The following is a 24,012-nucleotide window of genomic DNA, read 5'->3' on the forward strand; positions in this document are numbered from 1 at the left end:
GAAATGCTTGCTACAGCCCTGCTCTTGAATCACAGAGGACCCGGTACTCACCATGAAGTTGTTACTGTAAGTGTCACACTTTTTAACAACCCAAAAAAGAGGGGCTGGTACTCTGTACCCTTGAGTACCCCATGGGGAAAAGCTGTGTGTGTGTGTGTGTGTGTGTGTACACACACACACAAAATTTCTCATGAAAATTGAAAGGGTGAAGGGAGGAACTGTCAAGCATAAGAGTTCGGGGGTGCCTTGAAAATAAGGTGGCCAAGTGCAAAAAAGGAGAGGGTTCCTGCACCTGTAATAGTTGTTTGGAAGAGGTAATTGCAGCAGGTGTTTCTTATTAATGATGCAAGCTACACCTGCTGAAAGTCCCTTCAACTCAGCTATTCTAGGTATAGGAGCCTCCTCCCCCTCTTGTATCTGGCCACACTTTTGAAAATACAATTGGAACTGAGCTGGTACAGCAACATTATTCTGCTCCCCTGTGAAAGAGGTGCCTGGTCCAAATCCTGTAGTGACAATTCAGTTAGATTTCCCCAGGGGAAAGTTTTATAACTTTTAAAGACAGTGAACAAATAATATCAGGAAACTTCCTGTGGTTGCTGAAACCCGTTTCAAAAAACCCCGGCTTCCAGTGTGGATATTTAACTGTACAATCTCAGGCATGCCTGTTCAGAAGAAAGTCCTACTTACTCAACGGGAATTGCTGCCAGGTGAATGTGCATGGGGTTGCAACGCCTAACCTAAAGCCTCAGATTAAAGGTGAGCAAACATTCATCTCAGTCTAGTCCTTGTGAGCTATTTTTGTGGTGGTGTGAACTGGTATATATTCCCATGATGTCGCAAAACAGGTTCATTCCTGAGCTGCAGGTTTCAAATCTGTGTCACTGCAAACAAGTGGAAGGGAGGGCTCAGCCTATCCGTTTTCATATTATTAAATGGACAGAAGGAGCTAGGGAGTTCTGCTTCAGAAAAGCAATCTCAACCAGGAACTGAGAACCTATGCACAGTGTATGGTATTCCTGTTTTCCTAAAGATCCTGGGAGGTAAGCTGTTCTCTCAGCTGCAAGGATAAAGCATAATCTTTCAAAAATGCATTACCAACTTTGTACCATAAGAGAGAGCTCCAGGGGAATCTTTCGTTTGCTGACTAGTCTGGCTTGATTTAGCAAAGCTGCATGTGAACCTTGTTTACATATGAAGGCATGAGTTCTGAGCACGTTCTCCCCCCAGAAACTATTGTTCCTTGAGGTAGAAAGAATGCGCTGCCTTTCCCAGCTTGTCCTTTGAGCAGGCACTGGGAGCTGCTTCTGAGTGGCAGGAATCAATGAGCGACTTTCCCAGCAGCTGTCTGTCAACTTTAATGACCAATCTGGTTGCAATTACAGCAATGAACTTTCTCTAACAGCCCCAAATTACTCTGGGTGATGAGAAGAGACAGAGAAATGGAGACCCTTTGGGGAGGGCAGAAAGGAAATATGCTAATCCAGGACAAAGGTGGAAGGGGGGGGAGTTGTTCACTCATCTCAAAATGAAGCTCAGATTTTTTAATATATTTTGAGAGACTCTGCCAATAAAAGCTCCTCATCAAGTTCCAGTGTGGCGAACAGCAGAGAGTTAATGGATCAGAACATTGCTTTATTAGGGGATACTGTCCAATTTTCAGAATGTAGAAATGACTTCATTTAGAAAATAAACCTACAGCCTCACAGCAGTCCAGCATAGTGATGGGTAAATTCTCCCAGACTGATTTGGATTGGAAGCAGTGATTTACAATTGAAAGTGCACCAAAAAGTTTTCTTTCTTTCTTTTGCTACAATTTGTAATTGTTAAACCCTTCAACACCCACCTACCCCGGCCTACTGCAGTGGCAACTGCCCCCCTCTGCCAGTGTAACAAGGAAAAGGGCTGGTGGGTGCCCAGAACCTCCAGCATTGTTGCAATGTGTTTGGGGGGACAGTGGTGAAGTGATGAATTCTAAAGCACTCTTTAGCCACAGCCTTTTTAACACTCAACAAAACTAAATGTTTTTTGACTAATGGATTCACCATGTCTTAAAAACACCGAGCTAGCCTTTTCCTCACTCCTCTTTCTTAGCAGTCAGCCTGAAGAAGCACTCCGATGGATTTTGGAATTTTTAAAAATGAAAATTGTAGCTTAACCCCTAGCTATGTATGCTACTGCAGTTTACCTCTTCTTTAGCTTAGCTTATTTGGTGTGATTCTCTCTGAGAAAGACTTGTTGATTTGACATGTAGGTGACTTGGAAATAGCACCCCGGAGATGCTATCATTGTTGCTGCTATGAAATAAGTGTCAGTGTGTCAGCCCTTGCACATCCCTGCTCCAACACACCGCCACTGGAGGATGAGAGGGGATCTACCTGCTGTAACAGAAGGGTGGGAGACCTGATATTCCTTTCCTTCCATAACTGCTAGACTGGGTAGGTCAGTCTGTACCAACTTGCCACCACACCCATTGTGCTTCCTCTAACCCTGGATGGGAGTGCTTCCCAAAGATCCGAGACAGTATCCACCCTCCCTTCCCCACATGTGGGTGGGGTTTGCAGCACCGAGCGGGGCTCACCTGGGCAGGTGCCACCCACCTGCTTGAGCCGGCCTTTGACCCACCCTCAGCCAGGGAGGACAATGGACGGCCGGCCAGGGGTGGGCCCAAGGCGAAAAGAAAAGAGGCTGTCTCAGTTGCCCAAGCCTTTTTTGCTGTTCTTCCTTCCAAGATCAGGATCATCAGGAGCGTGTCCAGGCAGCCGGACTGAGGTAAGTAACTGGCCTCTTTGCGTTTTGCCTGGATGGGGGGGGGGGGGCTTGTCCCCTCTACCAGGCTAGGCTGCATTTTTGCGGGCTTCTTTCTTTCACTAGGCCGCATTTTTGTGGCCTTTTCAGCTTTTGCCGGCTAGGCTGCAGGGGCGGCCTGCTAGGCCCCCAGCTAGGCCGCAGGGGTGGCCTGCTTGTTTTTGCAGCAGGGGGGCATGGCTCCCCTGCCTCTGCCAGCCCGAGTGCGTGGCACAGCCCCTGACTAGGCCGCAAGGGCGGCCTGCTGGGCCCCTGGCTAGGTCGCAGGGGCAGCCTGCTTGTTTTTGCGGCGCCGGATACAAGGGGAATACAAGGGGAAATACAAGGGGAATCAAGATGGCATCCAGCATAATGTGTCCCTCCCCAGAGATCAAAGTAGCTTGCTTTTCTCTCTCTTTTTTTTTTAAATGATATTTATTCCAAGTTTAAAATTACAAAAAAAAGAAGAAAAAACAGTACAGAATACAAAGAAAAATTTAACCATAACAAAGCGAAAATATAACAAGAAAAAATTGAACAAGAAAATAGAATAAAAAAAAAGACGAAACAAAATATATAAAAATGCATTGAGTTAAAATAGAACAAAAACAGATTAAACCTTTACATAACCTTTTCCCTTTACTTATTTCCATGACCTCCTCTCACCTCCCAATTTTGTATTCTAGTTCAGATCGTATTTCCAGCAAATCCTTCTAACCTTATTTTCATTTACGTATTTTAATTTAGTATAATGTAGTTAATCATCCTCTGTTTCATCAATTTCATCAACTCATTTTTGCTTAATCCTTTATATCATATCTACCAAAACGACCTAATTTTCTTTTTCCAACATCTTTCTAACAGTCTTTTATATTACAATATTTTTGAAGATATATTTTGAATTTTTTCCAATCTTCTTCCATCGCCCCTTCTCCCTGGTCTCGAATTCTGCCAGTCATCTCAGCCAGTTCCATGTAGTCCATCACTTTCATCTGCCATTCTTCTCGGGTGGGTAATTCTTGTGTCTTCCAGTACTTTCCGATGAGTATTCTTGCTGCTGTTGTAGCATACATAAAAAAAGTTCTATCCTCCCTTCGCACCAATTGGCCGACCATGCCCAGAAGAAAGGCCTCTGGTTTCTTCAGGAAGGTATATTTAAATACCTTTTTCAATTCATTATATATCATTTCCCAGAAAGCCTTCATCCTTGGGCATGTCCACCAAAGGTGAAAGAATGTGCCCTCAGTCTCTTTACATTTCCAACATTTACTATCTGGCAAATGATAAATTTTTGCTAGCTTGACTGGGGATAAGTACCACCTGTAAATCATTTTCATTATATTTTCTCTTAAGGCATTACAAGCCGTAAACTTCATACCTGTGGTCCATAACTGTTCCCAGTCAGCAAACATAATGTTATGTCCAAAGTCTTGTGCCCATTTAATCATAACAGATTTAACCGTTTCATCTTGTGTATTCCATTTCAACAGCAAGTTATACATTCTTGATAGATTCTTAGTTTTAGGATCTAACAATTCTGTTTCCAATTTTGATTTTTCCTCCTGGAAACAAATCTTCTTATCTAAATTATAAGCCTCCCTTATTTGATAATAATTAAGCCAGTCTCAAACTTTAGTTTTTAATTTGTCAAAGCTCTGCAGCTTTAATCTATCTCCGTCTTGTTCTAAAATTTCACAGTATTTTGGCCAATTTGTCTCCATATTGATTTTTTTCAGAGCCTTAGCCTCCATTGGTGACAGCCACCTTGGTGTTTTACTTTCCAACAGATCCTTATATCTCACCCAGACATTAAACAATGCTTTCCTGACAATATGGTTCTTAAAGGCCTTATGTGTTTTAACCTTGTCATACCATAAATATGGATGCCATCCAAAAACATTGTTAAAACCTTCTAGATCCAAAATGTCCGTGTTTTCAAGAAGCAGCCAATCTTTCAGCCAGCAAAATGCGGCTGATTCGTAATAAAGTTTAAGATCTGGCAGGGCAAATCCACCTCTTTCTTTAGCATCAGTTAAAATCTTAAATTTTATTCTAGGCTTCTTGCCCTGCCAGACAAATCTCGAAATATCTCTCTGCCATTTCTTGAAACAGTCCATCTTGTCCAAAATTTGCAATGTTTGAAACAGAAACAACATCCTAGGCAATACATTCATTTTTATCACAGCAATTCGGCCCAACAATGATAACTTCAATTTTGACCATATTTCCAAATCCTTTTTCACTTCCATCCAGCATTTTTCATAATTATCTTTAAATAAATTCACATTTTTAGCAGTCATATGAACCCCTAGATATTTCACTTTCTTGACCAATATTAATCCTGTCTCCTTCTGAAACCTCTCTTTCTCAATCTCTGTAAGATTTTTCTCTAACACCTTAGTTTTCACCTTATTCAACTTAAATCCTGCTACTTGACCAAATTCTTGAATTAATTGCAATACTCTTTTGGTACTGGATTCTGGCTCCTGTAATGTCAAAACCAAATCATCAGCAAAAGCTTTCAATTTATACTGTTTAGCTCCGAGTTGTATACCTTTAACTAATTGGTCTTTCCTGATCATGTTAAGCAAAACCTCCAGGACCGATATAAAAAGCAATGGGGAGATTGGGCAACCCTGTCTTGTTCCTTTCTCAATCTTAAACTCTTCTGTAACTACGTTATTTACAATCAACTTAGCTTTTTGTTCTGAATAAATTGCACCTATACCGTTTTCAAAACCTTGGCCTACCCCCATTCCCTGTAAATTTTTCTTCATAAAACTCCAAGAAATATTATCAAAGGCTTTCTCCGCATCCACAAATATTAGAACTGCTTTAGTGTTAATATTAACTTGTAATTTTTCTAAAATGTTAATTATATTCCTCGTATTATCTGACAAATGCCTCCCCGGGAGAAAGCCCGCTTGGTCCTTATGAATTTCTTCCACCAATACCTTTTTTAATCTTTTAGCCATAATTTCCGCAAAAATTTTGTAATCCACATTAAGTAGAGATATGGGACGGTAGTTCTTAAGCTGTGTCTTTTCCGCTTCTGTTTTCGGTATAAGTGTAATATAAGCTTCTTTCCACGACTCGGGTGCCTTTTCCCCCCCCCCTAATATTTCATTGCAAACTTCTTTCAAAGGCTGTATTAACCATTCTTTCAAAGATTTATAGTACTTTGCAGTCAGACCATCTGGCCCTGGAGATGTGCCCAATTTCATGTTCTGAATGGCTCCTTCCACCTCTTGGTCAGTTATTATACAATTTAGCATTGATTTACTCTCTTGAGAGATTTTTTGTAATCCATTTGTTCTCAAAAACAGATCAATGTCTATTTCTTTCTGAGTCTCCTGTGTGTATAACTGTTTAAAATACTTCTGAAAACACTTTCTAATCTCCGCAGGGTTCTGTATGTTCTTTCCCTCTACTACCAAATTCGTAATAGTATTAAGTTTTTGTCTTTTTTTCATTTGCCATGCCAACAGTTTCCCACACTTATTCGCTGATTCAAATGTCTTTTGTCTCATCTGTTTAATCTTCCATTCTATTTCCTGATTTGTCAGTTTCATATATTGTACTTGATATAGCTTTATCTCTTTTAAGATCTCCCGTGAATTCGGTTTCATCCTCAGTCTCTTTTCTCCATCCTTTATTTTCTCCAAGATTTTTTCCCTTTTCTCATTTTGAACTCTTTTCCTAATTGCATTATGTTGTATCAGAAACCCTCTCATAACTGCTTTACTTGCATCCCAAAGTAGCTTGCTTTTCTCTGTCAAGCGCCACTCATACATATGTACCATGAAACAATTGCCTAAGTATATGAGAAACTGGAATAAGTGTATTAAGAATTTAAAAACAAAACAGGAGAACAAAGGTTAAAACAGAATGGTACATGAAAAAGAAACATGTTTCATTTTAAGTTCATACTGAATATTCTGTTACAGCTTCTTACAAACAGGCTTCTGGTCTCCTTACAAGGAGCCGTGTTGACAGTCATTTAAGGGACAAAGGACTGTGTGGAAACAGTCAATTTTTAAGACCCAGATGGATCTTGACTGACAGCTGGCATTGTCCTGCCAATCACAAGGCAGTCAGTAGCCAGGAGAATGCTCAGCGTAGAAAAGTGGCAATAGGCTGGAGATGGGCTACAAACAGAGGCAGATTTAGGGGAGCATGATTGGTTTGGTTGTACTGGGTGTCAAGTCTCAGGGGGTACCACAGAGAATGTCACAACTATGATTTAGAATGGAGCACAAGAAGTTGGGGGGAGGTGAATTTTGGAATCACACAAGGTGTTGCTGAAATTTGAGACCCCAAGGTCTGCCACTGCTCTGAAGGCACAAAATAGCAGGCTTTCCTGAGCTCTTGGTGGTTTCTCCTCCATTGATAGAGAATTAATGACTGGGGAGACTGAGCAATCTTAAATGGGTTGGGGAGAGCAGAACTGCACCACATCTGCTAGAGTCATTGAAACAAGCTGCACAACTGAGCAGTTCATAAGGTGGAGAGGGAGGGAGGGGCTTAAAATCCAAAGTGGAGAAAATTCAGGAGCCACAAAATTGAACACAAGCATTATTAGTCATAAAGGTTCATTCAAATGATGTGAAGAAGGAACCTAGATGAATTAGCATCTTGTACTGTATGAAGAAGGAACATGATTCACATTAAGCATGTCTGGAAGGTTTGTCAATCTCTAATTTGCAAGCATACCATGTTTTCAGGAACCAGAAGCCTTTGCATTTAAACACCAGTGTTTTTGGCAATTTCTGGGCTCTGTTATTGCCAAGGGGAACAATCGTACAGAGAATGCTCATGTGATACTTAATGTATCTTTTAGTCTTCCATTCATTACTTCTGAATGTTGTTAATGGTGAACTGTGGAAAGCTGAATGTATATTTTTATCAAGGTAGTCTTTTCATTCTTCTTATGAACATTGTCAGAGCTGCTTCCAGATCCTAGCTCACAGAGGATCACGCTAGCCAGCGATCATTAAATAAAAGTCTTTATTGAGTTACAGTTTCCATTCTCAAGCTGCTGCGTGCAACTCTACGTCTCATGGTTAGATCGGCGAAGCTCCATCTGAGTCTCCGCCCCTTGTACACCAACTTAATATCCTAGCCTTGCTCCACCTTTTCCGCCTGACTGTTCTTCTCTGGGTCCCTCTGCCCCCCGGGGTCTCTTCCTTCCGGGATTCCTCTGACGCTGACGCTGACCCCCCTGACTCTTCTCCCTCCTTTCGGCGGGCTTTAGGACCTGGCTCCCTTTCCGGGCTGCCTACTGCGCCACCTTCCTGTGCATTTGAACTTGGCACGCGCGCCCAACCTTCCACCTTCCGTCTGACCGTTTCTTCGCTCCCCGATGGAGGTGTGGCCACTCCTGACTCGTGCCCTCCCCCCTGTTGTGAGCTGCCAGCGCTTGATCCCTGGCGCCCTTCCTCTTCCCTGCTCTCTGGCGGTGACGCTGGTCCTGATTTCCAACTGCTCCCCTCTGAGTCCCCTCTGGCTCTATCTTCCTGGGGTGTCCCCCTAGGCTCCCCCCTTGCCCTGGCCACTGGTGCTCCTTTCTGTGAATCTTCTGATTCACTGGAAAGACTCGGAGATCTCGGGTCGTCGTCATCACTCATCTTTTCTTCTGCCTCCTCTCCCTCGCTCTCTGTTTCCTCCCTTGCCCTTGCCTCTGCTCCTGAACCCCTGACAAACATATACCGTTCTTAGTACCTCTTTAGTTTGGTCGTTCCAATGACATTTCAGATGCGGAGCAAAAAGTCATCTGGTGATGACAAATTAATTTTCTGAGAACTTTGTCAGATTTTACATTCATGCAGGATGCTTTTGGCCTGCCCCCACAAACACCACAGCAGGTGTGTACAATATATTGTTACACAAGGGGTATACTCTGTGCTGCTCCCTGTACCATGGCCAAAACAAATCAGGATATGAAGTGTCTTTCTCAACGAGCCAAATAAGTGATGAGAAGGGAACAGAACAGAAGCTCCTGCAATTCAGTGCTCTGGAGAAACTAAGATACGGCTGTGAGTTTCAGGGGCATCTCAGTAGTGCAGGCAATCAGATACCAGAAGATGAAGAATTCCTTCTCCAAATCCTTCCTCAGGGAGGCCATTGTCTCTTTTGGCCTTGTGGGTTACAAAAGAAATTTTAATGGGAATAAGGAGGATTCCGTGGTGGCAGGGTCATTTGTATTCCATGCCACCTTGGCCGGATATAACTATACTTAATTAAAATTACATTTTGTCTAGTGTGCACTTCACAGGGCTTTATCTGCACTGACAAGGTCAAATGATGCTTAGGAAAGTTAATATAAAATGCAGATAGTGTGCTCTTCTCAAAGCCCTCACCCTATCAACCTCTCCTGTCGAACATGGCGAGCCCAGGACCTGCATCCAGAAGAGCTTCTGAAGGAACTTCAAAATGCAACCTGTGGAAACTAGCCCTTTCCTCATGTTTAAGGAGCATGTTTAATCCTGCCTGAACAGGATCACGATGCTTGCTTTTAATGTTTCACAGTTATCATATAGTTATAAAGACAAGCTCACACAAGAACTCTGAGGAATCCAGCATTTAGAAAAGATGGTTTTAATTGTCAGCTTTGCTTTTCCTTTCCCATCTTCTTCCTTCACTTTCTTTCTGATGAACCACCTAGATGAAAATCTAGGTGAGGATGGCATTTCAGAATTTGATTTTGTAAACCTTTCATGAGAAACAGTCATCCAAAGGACAACTCCTTTGATTGCTGCCCTAACCCCTCTGCAAGCTCCCTCATCCCCAGTGCTGTCTGTCTCCCTCCTGGATTTTGTTTAGGTAAAGAAAGCACGGACTAACTGCCACCAATTAATATGTAGCAGACCCACCACCCACAGTACACCAATTAAACAAATTTCTACAATTTACCACAGGCTATCTTGGGAGGGGGGATGTTCTTGTGCAAGGGAAACTTTGATTCAGGGAGTCTCCAGCAGGAGTTGAGCAAACAAGAAAAGTTTTATTTACCAAAGGGGTTCATGAAACAAAGTTGGGTCAGAAGATGCGTTCTTTCGGGTAGAAGTTATTATTTTAAATATAAAGTTGTCACATGCTTAAACACAATAGTATATGCTCAGCTTTTCATAAATTTCCCTTGCTAAAAATGAGTTGTTACACTTCAAGAAGATGTTCAGGTTTCTAGAATAGGTGGTAAAATGCTCGGCTCAGTTTCTGTCTCACTCTCATTGCTTTACTTAGTTCAACTCAAATCAGAACCAATTCTCCCTTGGACAAACCCTATCCTAATGATTATCTCCCATCTCAAATCAAGCCCTATCTCTCCAACTAAACCCTATTTCACTGCAGCTCTTTCCCTTCTCTATTCCCCTCTCCAAACTCCCTCAGAAATTGCTCATTTTATTCTCCCTCCCAAAGTGCTGCTCCACACACGAACCCTTCTAGCTAGCTGTCTTGGTAGCCAATCAGAGAGAAGCCCCAGCACTCTGGTGGGATTCTGAGGGACTGCGTCAACAGACTCTGGTCTGGCTCTGCTGTTCATCACAACTGGAAAATCCACAATGCTGCTATGCTTGCCACATCACACTTCCCAAAGGCCTATTCTGGCAATCAGAAACCAAAATTTCTCCCCACCTCCTCTCTTCTCCTTGCAAATCAGCAGAAAGAGAAGGTGACAACTGTAATGATCACGTGGAAGAGTGAAAGAAAGCCCATACAGGGCAAATGGCAGCATTCTCTGGAGAGGAAGGTTCTGGAAATCTTTTCCACCACTTCTCACGAGCTCTGTCAACCATTATCAATCTTAGGCTACAGTGAAAGTGGTTGTAAGGTTTGTAATCTACATGTAACTATTTTTCCCTCCTATGTCTTTGAGCTCTTTCAAAAATATAGCTTCTTGCATGCCTGGTAAAATATGAGTGTTTATAAGCATTAAAATGTCTGGTTGGCCATTTGGGCACAGTGTTGACATGACAGCTCCACTGAAAGTCAGTTGTTTGTTTTGGTGCAATGATCAGTGTTGTGCATGGTGAATACTGAGACCAAGACTCAGGATATCCTGGAACTGCCATCAGAAGGCCAGGAGCAGGGACGCTCAAATTAATTATTCTGCCTTTTACTTCATGTTATCGTAGAATTGTAGGATCTAGTGAAGAAAGCTCATGCCACAAAAACATGTTATTCTTTAAGATGACACACAACTCTGCTCTTTTCGCTACATTCAGTTTCATATGGCTACTCTTCTGGAATTTTCCCATAGGTATCTCCATTCTTCATTGCCAGTCTCAGCTTTTGTTTAGCCTTTTCTCTGTCCTTTTAAGCTGCATCGTATCAGGAACATTTCTCGATTTCTTCCTGCCTGCCTTTCAAGATAAGCTAATAGATGTGGCATTTTTAATCATCAGACATAATCACTACATTAATTTTGACCTGCAGTTGTTGAAATACCAACATCTTTCCATCTCTACAACGCTTTGCTGGAGGGTGTCACGTAATTGGTTTTAATCACAGATGGTTGTTTTAAATTGACAATAATAAACCCCCCAAACTCAGTGCCTTTTATTCCAATAAGTATTCCTTTGAGTTAACACGTATAGATGGATCATTTGAAATTTAAATTTACCAGTGGCATTTCTAGTGGCAGGCAGATCAATGTAGTCCATAGTACTCTGTACCACATAGATCTTCAGAGCTTTCTTTCTTCTGCTTGGAGAAAGATTCACAAGTTGAATATTTTATTCTCCTAATAATGAGTTTAGCTTTTGGGCCGGCATATAAGCCCCTCCTGAGGCCTAATGAGTGAACTCCCCACCCCAACCCAAAATGGCTTATTTATGGAATCTGATTATTTGCATTCCCTTGTGGGAAATTCCAGACTCATTCAGCAGCTAGGATGCACCGAGGACATCATTAGCAAGAGAGTAAGGTGATGGGAATGTGCTTTTGCTTATCCCACAGTGGTTCTAAAAGGAAAAAACCAGCTCTATTGTCTTCATCTGAGTGCAGTATTCCACTAATCATGCACATCTTGCCAGTGGTGTACTAGGACCCAATGGTGAATTTAAGTATCAAAAAGGTCAGCAAAAAAATTGCTGCTCCCCATTTCCAAATTGGGCCTTTATGACCTCCCATTTCCCACTGGAGGATGGGCCATTTGGAGCATTAAGTATTTCTGGCATGCTGACTTTCCCATGTGTTGACCTTTAATTCTGCCCTTGTAGGATGCTCCTACTGATAGAGGCTCCACTTCTCATCACCCTGATGAAATTCTAATTGCCTGTAACTAATTTAAAAGAATTTGCAATTGTATAATCTTTAGCCATCTCTGTAATCACACACGTAATTTTAGGGAAATTCAGATCACATATCTCATAGGCAGCAACTCTCATATAATGCACAGAGAAAGCTGGCTTTGAATATGGGAGACTTAAATTTAAGTCAGGGCCAGATCTCAGAAGCAGAGCAGATGCTTTGCCTGCAGAACTCCCTGGTTCAATCTCTAGTTAAGAAGATCAGGTGGCAGAAAAGTTTTTTGCCTGAAATCTGCCTCAGTCGGAATAGACAATATTGGTCAACATGAACAAATAGTGTGACTTTGTGTGTGGCATGCTAATAAGTAAGGTGCTAATGCAAGTAAGGTGATCAGGCATTCTCTCCCTGAAAAGTCAAATCGGAGTCCAGTTACCAGCACCAACCCAGAATACTTCAGCTTATATTGGACGTACTCTTGCTAGATAAGGACTACCACGATGAATCTCACTAAATGTCCTGTTCAGGTCCCATAGAGGAGCACATGGAGAGAGGCAAGTGTTGCAGCAGCAATAGAGAGCTGCCAATAATAATTTAATAATAATTTCTTTGTACCCCACCCCTCTGACTGGGTTTCCCCAGCCACTCTGGGCAGCTTCCAGCATATATAAAATCATAATAAAACATTAAACCTTAAAAAGCTTCCTCATACAGGGCTGCCTTCAGATGTTTCCTAAATGTTATATGAGATAATAAAAATAATTTATTATTTGAGCCACTTGCTCCAACAAGAGATAAAAGTGAACTGAGGCCTTTTGAGCGTCTGCCTCCAGTCAACCTCTTATGCTGCACCCTCTTTGTTGGACAGTCCTTAAAGAGTCAGCCCTCTGGCTTGAAGGTGGTGACTTTTCCTGTGCTTCAGGGCCTCCCACTATGCCACTGGACTGGCATAGTAGTATGGTAGACCAGGGTAAAGTGCCCTTGAGAGTCCCTGGTGTGGTTCTGTGGGTTGTCACATCTGATTCACTGGGCTCCTGCCAGCCAGCCTCAGGCTCACATGACCCCTGATCACCGGCTGAAGAGGCAATGTGACCCAGCTCATCAGATAATGGCACTCTGATTCTGTGTCCTGATCATTGCCAAACTCCATGATCATAGCACTCATTAAACTCAGCTCCTACACTTTGAGTAGATTCTCAGACAGGTCTATTCTTCATCAGTTTAAGGTTATGATCTTAAGTCAAATCAATTTCACTGAAATCAACAAATACTACATAAATATGTTATGGCTGTGGTGAAAGGGTTAAAGACTACACAATCTTCAGTACCCAGAAGCAACTTTGAGGACATGTATACCAGGAGCTTCTTTGAGAATTGCACATTTGTGTGCCGCAAACTTTCAGTGGGGTATCAGAAATATGAATGATACTCATATAAATGGAACAAGCACTTTCATTCACCTCTAAAAGTTAACTCCTCTTCAGTGTCCATTGATATGTATTTCAGGTGCCAAACTGTGAAATTTCAGCACATTCTTCTCATTGATAAAGTTTTCATTTGGACCTCAGAAGGACCTACTGTAATCTTTTTGACTCAGGGTCCTGCTCATGTATCAGGCATGGTGTGGATGTTCCCACTTTCCTGGGCACGTCAAGGGGCCTTGCATTGACAGAACTTTAGTGGCAGAAGATTATGGTGTTTGGTTGCTTAAAGTGAAATCTGTCACCCAGGAAACACTGTGCTCTAAGACAATATCAATAGAAATACTTCCCCAGAATTTGAAGGGATTATTCTGCAATAAAAGAGGAAAAGCCTACTTACTCTGCATGAATTCCCTTTCAGTCTTGCAAGTCTCTTTCCAGGAGTTAGGGAAGGGGAGGTAGTGTGCATATTCAGGTCTGCCTAGCAGGAAGACCAGAATGATTATTTTCTGAATAATGTGTTTGCATGGTCGGGGCTAGTTTAATGGAGGAGTGTTCCTCTCCATTGCTGGGAGTAGTAAAGTTCCAGCTGTGTTCTAAGTGAAGGTTGCTTCTCTCTTTATTTTATTGGTTAGAAATATGCCCTAGAAGGGGGGTTATTCTTTACAGCACTGCCCTGTGTCAGTCAGGGTAATGTCCTGATGCATTAACCAGACACTGAAAACAAATGCTACAGACATGGAATTAAAATTGCAGAGGAGGTGTTACAAATTTGTAATATCTTGTGTGCAATGCATTCAGTGATCTCTGGTAACTCTGAACAGAAAATGTGTGAGTGAAAATTGGTGGCTATGTTTGAAATGACTGGTTAATAGAATGTTGCTTAATGTATTGCTCTTTTGTATTTGAAAAAATATTCAAATAAAGTGGTTTCACCCAAAAAAATGCAGAGTTGTAAATCTGGGCAGAATTCAGTGTAGTACATTGATGTGAAACTTAAACGGGAAACAGTGTGTTTAAGAGAGCTGCCTGCAAGTGGATTCACATCTCATGGTGCATGCACACATTTCTTTTGTTCCACTGTCACATCTGATCAAACAGATTGGGAATTTTTTTTGAAGCAATACAAGACCTGCCAAACTTGTTATCAGAGGCATAAGGGAGATGACTGTACTTACCACGAGCAGCAATCCCTCTTTCAAATTGCCTCCAGCTCTCTGAAAAAAACCACTATTATTTGACTTTCCTTTCAGGACTGGTTCAATACATTTTGCTGCCTAAGGTTAAAGACAGGAGGGCACTTTCTCCCCAACCAGACTGGTTGCTAAATCGTACTTCAACACTGATAACACTGCATTACACTGAACCTGAGCCCTTGCTGCCTCAACATGGCCTTCACCCTGCACCATTCAGGTAAGTGGCAGTGATGCTTGTGTCAGGAGGGTATCTCTGTGGCACCACCACATGCACTGATTATTTCTGCAGCAAACTTGTTTAAGTGACTCAGGTCAAGTTGTGTGGCATGCATAGCTCTGTCCTCCAATACAGAGGAATGGTTGGGGATGATCAGAAGGAACAGCCAGGGATTTGTCATCTGCTGCCTGAGGCAGCTGTCTCATTCTGATCCTGTCTCTTTGGGAACAGCAATGGAATTGCTGCCTAATATGTCCCTAGAGTTGTGAGAAGGCATTGCTTTCTATTTCAACTCATGTTCAGCACATGCAGTGCTGTTTTTGTTCCACTGCAATTTGACTTCTGACAAAAATGTCATTCATCAGCTTGTGCTATGCAATCAATTACATTGTAATTATGTTATTCTGCACCATTCATTTCAGTGCAAAGGAAACACAATGCAAATGGGTGGAATCATCAATTATGTGTCAGTTGTACGAATTGTATTCACTGGATTGATTTCCATTTCTGGCATAGGACAAATAAGCAAACCAGCAAATTCTGCCAGAAATCTCTGACATCCCTAAATATTACCTAACAGTTCTACCATTAAAATATCTTGCTATGTTTATTTGTTTCTCCAAATGATGCAGTGTACAAGTTGTGTGCCAAATCATTCACATCTCTCTCCTTTTCCCCCGTGTGCATATTCCTGTACTTTATTCTTTACACTTACGAGTTGAAATGCACAGCTGTCAGTGGAGGGGGAGTTGCAATACCTTCTCCATAGCCATTCTCCTCCCCAGATCCACAAACCAAAACCCCCTCACAGCTCTATTCAGCCCACGCACACTACTAAGTCCTCCATCATCACTCATACACAGGCTACAATAAGCAATTTCTTCCCTTTTCCTTTTCTTTCCATCATTCTTTCTCTTGAAATGACATTTCAGATAAGATATATGAGCTTATATTTGAGCTGCAGCAGACAGCATTAAGGAGAGGTTGAGCGCAACATCCTTTGTTAGCGCCTGGCTCCCTAGTCTAGTTCCTTGCTTCTGCAGCAACTCTTGCAGCCTTTTACTACTGAAGCAGCTTAACCTCTTGCCTGTTTCATCCTTAGGTCTGTCCAACCCCAGGCTGACTATATCCCTGGAACAGTCCTCCTCTATCCAACAGAACCACATTTCTATAGGTCTCCCCATTTGCATTGTGGGTGCTCCTTCTGAGCAGAGCCAAGCATCATTTTTTAGTGTGGCTAGGTAGAACTGATGACAAAATGCACCACTCCACATGTGGCTCTTTCATGTACTTCTATGGATCTGGGGCTTAATATTCTTCCGTCAACAAATGCTAGGTCATTCTAGGGCCAGAATGCTTATTTGAAGTCATGCACCCAGTGTTTCGGAGCTGAGAATTGCACATTGGGTTCTCGCTTTGGGAAGCAGAGCTGAAGGTTGTTCATTAAGTAACAAAGCTAGATCCTTAATGAATGGAAGAGTAGGCTGAATAAGCCAGAGTAGCTACCATGATTTGTTGTCGTGTTTGACTCCTGAACCATGAAAGGTTAGGGAGAGCCACTTTTTTTCCAACTACTCTTCTCAAGAGCACTGCAGCCTACTGTAATTGAATTGTGGCAAGAGATAGCTCTCCTACAGTGAAACAGCAAACACATACCTGGGAGTAAGTCCCATTGAAGGGAGTGGGACTTCCTTCCAAGTAAATATGTAATGGGTTACTGTAAGTGTGCTCTCTTTGTACAAGCATATATGAAAATTGGGAACATTCACAAATGTGATGTGTTTTTTGTTGTTTTTTTTAAATGTTCCTTATCCCTTTTCATACAGTAATGAAAATTATTATTATCTAATAAAACAGAAGTCCATCAACATTTACTGTGCCCTTATACTTATTTCCAGTGGTGGAATCTAGTCTCAGTTGTTCACCAAGTCAATTTGAAGCAAAATATCTGTAACTAAGAAGGGATGGGACACCTACCCAAGCTTAAACAATTACATTAGAATTAAATTCATGGCTCCATTTGATAATTAAGACAGACATCTCCTTTAGTTTGTCATTGTATTGATGAATTGAGCTATTGTTTTTACATTTGATTACTGAAGTCTTATGGCTACCATTTCACCCTTACTGCTCTTGAAAATTGTCTTCCCTAACTACATGGGCAAACCCAAAGGGTTAATGTCGGGGGAGATCATAATTGTTATTTTTGTAAGCTTCTTATACAACATTTGCTATTTTGGTCAACCATATGTATTAAATGAGTCTGTTCAGAATCATGTAATTATATACACATGGTAAACAGGGCCTTTTGTTTTGTTTGTTTTGAATTTCAGTGTTTCCTGAATTACAGCATATCATTTCTGTTTTAATGGGAATAAAGTCAAATGTAAGTCCCACTATCTGGATGTGAAACATGGATTTTAAAAAAATCAATGGCAGGTTTTTCTTGGTATTTTCATGGTTGTGTCAGATGATTTTAACTCATAGATTAATTGGGTAAAGTTTTAATTGCTCTTGTCTGCTCTCATTGAAGTCAATGAGGCCTGTGCTTGCTTGCTTGCTTGCTTGCTTGCTTGCTTGCTTAGAGCTCTTTTATCCTCTCAGTTTGATAACATTCCTAAAGCAGCAGTATCATTCATACCACATAGAATTCATGCACAAAATAAAACAATAAATAGCAGAAGACAGCACAAGTGATATAGAGCAGCAATATCATTTAAAAGCCACCAGAAGTCACCATCCCCTTTAACTGGGCATTGAAAGATTAATAAGGTTGGCACAAGGCAAGGAGATAGGTGGCCATGACTGAGAAAGCTCCATCTATCTAGAGAATTGTTGTGGATTGTGCTCTGTACTAATCGCCTTCCATAGCACAAGATCTTAATTATTCTGTTAATTATAATAAAAATACTCTGTATTCCAGATTCTCAAGTCTATGGGGGAAAACATTGCCATGAGCTTTTCCTTTACATTTTTATAGTATCTTACATAAGGAACGAGTCCTTCCCTTCACTATCCTCAAAAGGGTCCCTAGCAACTCTACAGTTCTATGATCAACGAACCCTGTTCTGCCATCGCAGGCAGTTGCCTCCGAATACTTGTTGCTGAGAATTACAAGTGGGGGTGATGCTGTTTCACTCATGTCCTGCTTGTGGGCTTCCCAAGGCAGCTGGTTGGCCCCTGTGAAAATAGGGTGCTGGACTAGAAGCCTTTTCAAGCTTTTTGTGAAACAAGTGTCTGACTGGGTGCTGCACCATAAAATAGGAGACTTAAAACACTTTTGAAAATACTCATTTTGGTCCAGTTTTGTAGTAGAGGGGTTACATGTAGATATGGGAACATTTTTTCCCCCCAGAGCAGTTTGCCAGAGTGCCAGAGTAATTGACAAACTCTTCCTGCTCTGGCAAGTGAATTGAGGTGATAATGAGGCTTTCATGGTTGTTTCATGGTTATTTCAAACCGGTGAGCTCTGTTGCTCTGTCCCAGCTTCTGCCAGCCTAGCAGTTCAAAAGCATGCCAGTGCAAGTAAATAAATAGGTACTGCTGAGGAGGGAAGGTAAACAGTGTTTCCGTGTGCTCTGGCTTCCATCACGGTGTTCTGTTGCGCCAGAAGCAGTTTAGTCATGCTGGCCACATGACCCGGAAAGCTGTCTGTAGATAAACACCGCCTCCCTCGGCCTGAAAGCGAGATGAGCACCACACCCCATAGTCGCCTTTGACTGGACTTAACTGACCAGGGGTCCTTTTCTCTTTTTTTACCTTTTAAGGCAGATTAGCATACAGAAAATCAAACAAGAAGGAAAATGTTCAAGCAGAGGCTAGATACAACTATCCTTTTCTTTGATGGGGTTCCTACCTCATGCTAGCAGTTTGCATCGTAACACTTCTTTGCAAGATTGTTGGTTTTTTTAATTAAAATCTAAAGTTGTATTTCAGCTGGTTGATGTTATTTCCTTAAAGCTCAATGTGTTTTACAAGCTGACCCTCTGCAACCAGAAGTAAGCGTCACTGAGTTAAATTCAGCTTACTTCCAGGAAACTATGCAGAGCATTTCAGTCATGCTGATCCTAATAAATTGAGTATTGAGCTATATACTACTGCTCTGGGGGTGGGGTTGGATGCACAGCTATTTGCATTTTTTGACTCTTCTTGGAGCATGGCTATGGACATCCCCTTAGGGGTGTGGCTGCAGGGACTATCACTATGAGCCCTTGCACTTCAAAATTTATCAAAATTGCTCCATGTATTAGAATTACAAAGGTCTCTATTAGGCATTCACATTTTTTAAAAAATAATCCACACACCTCAAAGGCTATTTAAGCTGCCTGTGAGAAACCACCTTCCCTTTTTTTCAGGTGAGGCTGTTGCTTAATGCTCTCCAAATTGCAATTCCAGTCCAGCTCCTGGTTTCTGAAAGAAAGAGGAAAGCATTTTCTCCCTTTTTAGATCTCAATTAGATTTGGCTTTGAAGGGAACATATAAAATGCTTAGGTTCACTTTTTTCTTTTTTAAGCCATGTTCAGCTTCTCCAAAGGGATGTTTGGGGAGGGGGGCACTGAGTGGGGAGTGCTCCTGAATGAGGTTTTTAAACATCCCTTTGACAGAGTCATTTGATTTTTACAGCAAGAACCCACAGTCGGCCTGAGCTCACCACAGAGGCATTGCCTCAGGCAGTACAGGAGTTTATAGCCTAGGTCAGGGATCCCAATGCATATTTTACAAGTACTCTCAAATGGCACTTTAGCCTTTGGCAGGCAGGTGTAAGTCGGAAGAGGCTGCTGCACACAGAGAAGAAGGAGCATCATCTCTGTTATCTGCAAGGGCAAATGAGCAGCAGAGAGAAACCCAGGAAGGAAATGTGAGAGGACTTTAGGTTGGGGATGTGGAAACACAGCACTCCTCAAGGCTAAAGAAAGTGCACAAAATATTGCTGTCAAAGAATTTGTTCAGCAGTCTTCCCTTTCATATGAATAATCTCTTTCATATGAATATTAGCTGAAATATTGTACTACCTAAAATAGTATTGTTTGTATCCAGTTGGTGTTGATATCAGCTTTGGTTAGTTTGACTTAGTTCCCCAAATGCTTTCCTAAGGATAAGGAGCCAAAACCACATTCCTTTCTCATTCCTGCTCCTTGTCTTAATACCAGCAAGGATCTTTCCACACCACACATTTTCCATAGTTGCACTATGTTCACTCAATTTTAAGAGGTCTTCGTGATACTGTCATCAGTGCCCTCCTATTCTTCCATCTTTTGTCAAACCACAGAAAATCCAACTTTTTAATTAAAAGTGTGTAAATACCTGATGATGTGCTTTTGACTTGTACAGTGATGTAAAAGGTGGATGAGCCTATCACCTGCATCCATGTTTTCATGCACCTTCTGGTTACCTTGTTAGTTAAAAATACAGGTTTTTTTATTCAATCTTGTAATTTATTTGGGGGGGCAATTTTATATTTAGAAACTATTAAAAAGTTCACAGAATAATGTAAGATGAAAATATATTGGTGCCATTTTATTCAAATTTATAACGTTATTGAAGTAATCACATCAATCATGCTGTGCTTCTTTTCTTAATGATTTAAAATTTTGATGTGGGGGGGGGGGAAGAAAAATTATTAAAATGGGGTGCTCGGGTGAATTCTCTTTCCCCGTCTATAGAGCCATGCCATGCCCTGTATAAGAAACACAGTAGGATGTATACCACACAAAATGCAGTATTTTTCAGTTTGTGCAGCTACAATTCTGCATGTAAGTTACAGTGGGAGAGAAGGAATTGGATAGCATTAGGAGCCACCAGGATGTAAGTGCCCTATAATTCTGAAGTAGGGAAGAAGAATAATTGAATAATTACTGGGCAGGGTGGTGATGGATCCCAAGTACAAACAGTGCTGAACTAGTTGCACTAGCTCCAAGTTGCTGGATAGATCTAGGATCCAGTGGATCCTTGGCTGGCCCAGCTCTGCCCTGCCCTCATATAGGGGCCTTAGTCTTCCAGTCTGAAAACTGCTGGCAATAGTTTGGCAACAGCCCATTTTGTTGGCAGGCAATGTGGGGCATTCTGTGATAGCTGAGCCTTGCTCCTCATAGAATCATAGAATCATAGAGTTGGAAGAGACCACAAGGGCCATCGAGTCCAACCCCCTGCCAAGCAGGAAACACCATCAGAGCACTCCTGACATATGGTTGTCAAGCCTCTGCTTAAAGACCTCCAAAGAAGAAGACTCCACCACACTCCTTGGCAGCAAATTCCACTGTCGAACAGCTCTTATGGTCAGGAAGTTCTTCCTAATGTTTAGGTGGAATCTTCTTTCTTGTAGTTTGGATCCATTGCTCCGTGTCCGCTTCTCTGGAGCAGCAGAAAACAACCTTTCTCCCTCCTCTATGTGACATCCTTTTATATATTTGAACATGGCTATCATATCAGCCCTTAACCTCTTCTTCTCCAGGCTAAACATGCCCAGCTCCCTTAGCCGTTCCTCATAAGGCATCGTTTCCAGGCCTTTGACCATTTTGGTTGCCCTCCTCTGGACACGTTCCAGTTTGTCAGTGTCCTTCTTGAACTGTGGTGCCCAGAACTGGACACAGTACTCCAGGTGAGGTCTGACCAAAGCAGAATACAGTGGCACTATTACTTCCCTTGATCTAGATGCTATACTCCTATTGATGCAGCCCAGAATTGCATTGGCTTTTTTAGCTGCCGCGTCACACTGTTGGCTCATGTCAAGTTTGTGGTCAACCAAGACTCCTAGATCCTTTTCACATGTACTGCTCTCAAGCCAGGTGTCCCCCATCTTGTATTTGTGCCTCTCATTTTTTTTGCCCAAGTGCAATACTTTACATTTCTCCCTGTTAAAATTCAGCTTGTTTGTTTTGGCCCAGTTCTCTAATCTGTCAAGGTCGTTTTGAAGTGTGATCCTGTCCTCTGGGGTGTTAGCCACCCCTCCCAGTTTGGTGTCATCTGCAAATTTGATCAGGATGCCCTTGAGTCCATCATCCAAGTCGTTGATAAAGATGTTGAATAAGACCGGGCCCAAGACAGAACCCTGTGGCACCCCACTAGTCACTCTTCTCCAGGATGAAGAGGAACCATTGATGAGCACCCTTTGGGTTCGGTCAGTCAGCCAGTTACAAATCCACTGAGTGGTAGCATAGTCAAGACCGCATTTTACCAGCTTCTTTACAAGAATATCATGGGGCACCTTGTCAAATGCCTTGCTGAAATCAAGGTAGGCTACATCCACTGCGTTCCCTTCATCTACCAGGCTTGTAATTCTGTCAAAAAACGAGATCAGGTTAGTCTGACATGACTTATTTTTCAGAAATCCATGCTGACTATTGGTGATCACAGCATTCCTTTCTAGGTGCTCACAGACTGTTTGCTTAATGATCTGCTCCAGAATCTTCCCTGGTATTGATGTCAGACTGACTGGGCGGTAATTATTTGGGTCCTCTCTTTTCCCCTTTTTGGAAATAGGGACAACATTTGCCCTCCTCCAGTCTGCCGGGACTTCGCCTGTTCTCCAGGAATTCTCAAAGATGACTGCCAGTGGTTCTGAGATCACATCTGCCAGAAAGCTGTACTAAAATGATTTCATGTCCTAAAGAATTATTAACCACCCACTTAATAAGTAAGGAGGAGCACCCTGATGGAACTGTCTCCATCCACTCCCTGTTTGTTATGCTACAACATTATTCTGTTTAGAAATTGAGGAATCCAGGCAGAACCTGCCAGGTAACAGTTGAGATCTCCCCAACCTGGTGATGGTAGGTGACCATTGTTGCCCAAGACCCAGAAACCATGAAGGTATGTCAGTAAAAGCAGTTGGCAAAGCATCACTCAAAGCAGAAGAAAACTCATGGCCAAACAAGGGCTGCTTCAAGGGGATAAGCCCCAGGTAAATCTTGTCCTGCTTTGGTCTGGCTCATGCCAAGAGGCTGAGAAACTAAGTTTAAATCACAGGAAATCCTCACAAAGCCGCCTTCAGTAAGCTGTGTGCGCTCCCAGAGTTTCATGTTCCGACACACCTCCTCTCCCTGTTTGTAAAACAATCTTTTTAATTTTCTGGTTGGCTTGGCAAATCACAGCTGCTCGTTCCCCAGAGCTGCCGAGTGCATTTGCTCAGGTTCCTATTTACATACAGTTGGGCTTTTAATTTCCTTCTCACCACACATTTTATAAAGAAACCATCTGAAATGCTGCAGATGGCTGAGAGGGGGGAACCATCTACAGGTCTCAGATCTGAAAGCCCAGCGTGAAAAAGGCGAATTTCACTTAACAACAGAGCCCCTGGTTTGTTGTGGATGCCCCATGGCGAGGGTTGGCTTTCCACTCATTATTTCTTTAACTCAATAGCTTTTACAGTTACCCAGACTGAGCCAAGGTACTTGAGTAATAATTGATACATGCCACTGAGAGAGGCTTATTAAACACTAGCTTTTGAAGGGTGAAAGTGGCTGTCCTCACAGGTGGTAACAAGCAGAGAGAAACCCGGGACTGGAGGGAAAATTAGCTCTCCTTCAGCATCTGTTATCACAATTACAATACGAAAAGGGCTGCCACAAGAAGACTCCTCCTGCAAACGCCCCCATTCTAGAAAATGATAGGGATTTTCTCAGCTTGCTGCATAATGCAGCTGAGTTAATTACTGCCATTTTGCAGAGCACTGCCCAATCCCACTACCAAACAAATCCTGAATAGAAACAGAGGGTAGCGAACAGGAATTGCTAATTCACTAGCAATGGGGTTGATTGGCAATAGGGATTCTCCTTTGCAGGTTGGAGGGGGGGGACTAATTGGCACACTGTAGTGATTAATACACTACAATTTGTACACATGGTGATTATGGAGATAATTTATGCATTCCACCAATGATTATTTCTGCACTATTAAAATCAGTAGCACTATTAAAAGCAGGAGAGAGAGAGAGAGAGAGAGAGAGAGAGTGTTCATCTCCTTCATACGGATATTTGAATTTCACACACCACATTAGAAGTGCTGTATAGATGATCATTGCCTGAAATAGATTACACTTTTTTTAAAAAAAAAGTATCTTGGCTATTCTGTTTTATGAAAGCGTTCTTGAACCTTTTTAACACTGTTAATTAACAGCAATAGAGCTCAAACTCTCAAGAACTTT

The 24,012-nt window shown here is 42.0% G+C and overlaps 1 protein-coding gene across 1 annotated transcript in view; it reads left to right on the plus strand.

Moving 5' to 3' along the window:
* The first annotated feature begins 2,637 nt into the window (after positions 1-2,637).
* The window catches only part of CD34 (CD34 molecule), a 138,974-nt gene continuing 117,599 nt past the window's right edge, over positions 2,638-24,012 (plus strand). The window contains exons 1-2 of the mRNA XM_081009108.1: positions 2,638-2,772; positions 14,711-14,870. Of these exons, the coding sequence (XP_080865234.1) occupies positions 14,846-14,870 (25 nt within the window). The 5' untranslated portion in view covers positions 2,638-2,772; positions 14,711-14,845. The remainder of the gene's footprint in view (positions 2,773-14,710; positions 14,871-24,012) is intronic.

The sequence above is a fragment of the Podarcis pityusensis genome (genome assembly GCF_964106645.2).
Source record: "Podarcis pityusensis genome assembly, chromosome: 6".
In the NCBI taxonomy this organism is placed as follows: Eukaryota; Metazoa; Chordata; class Lepidosauria; order Squamata; family Lacertidae; genus Podarcis; species Podarcis pityusensis.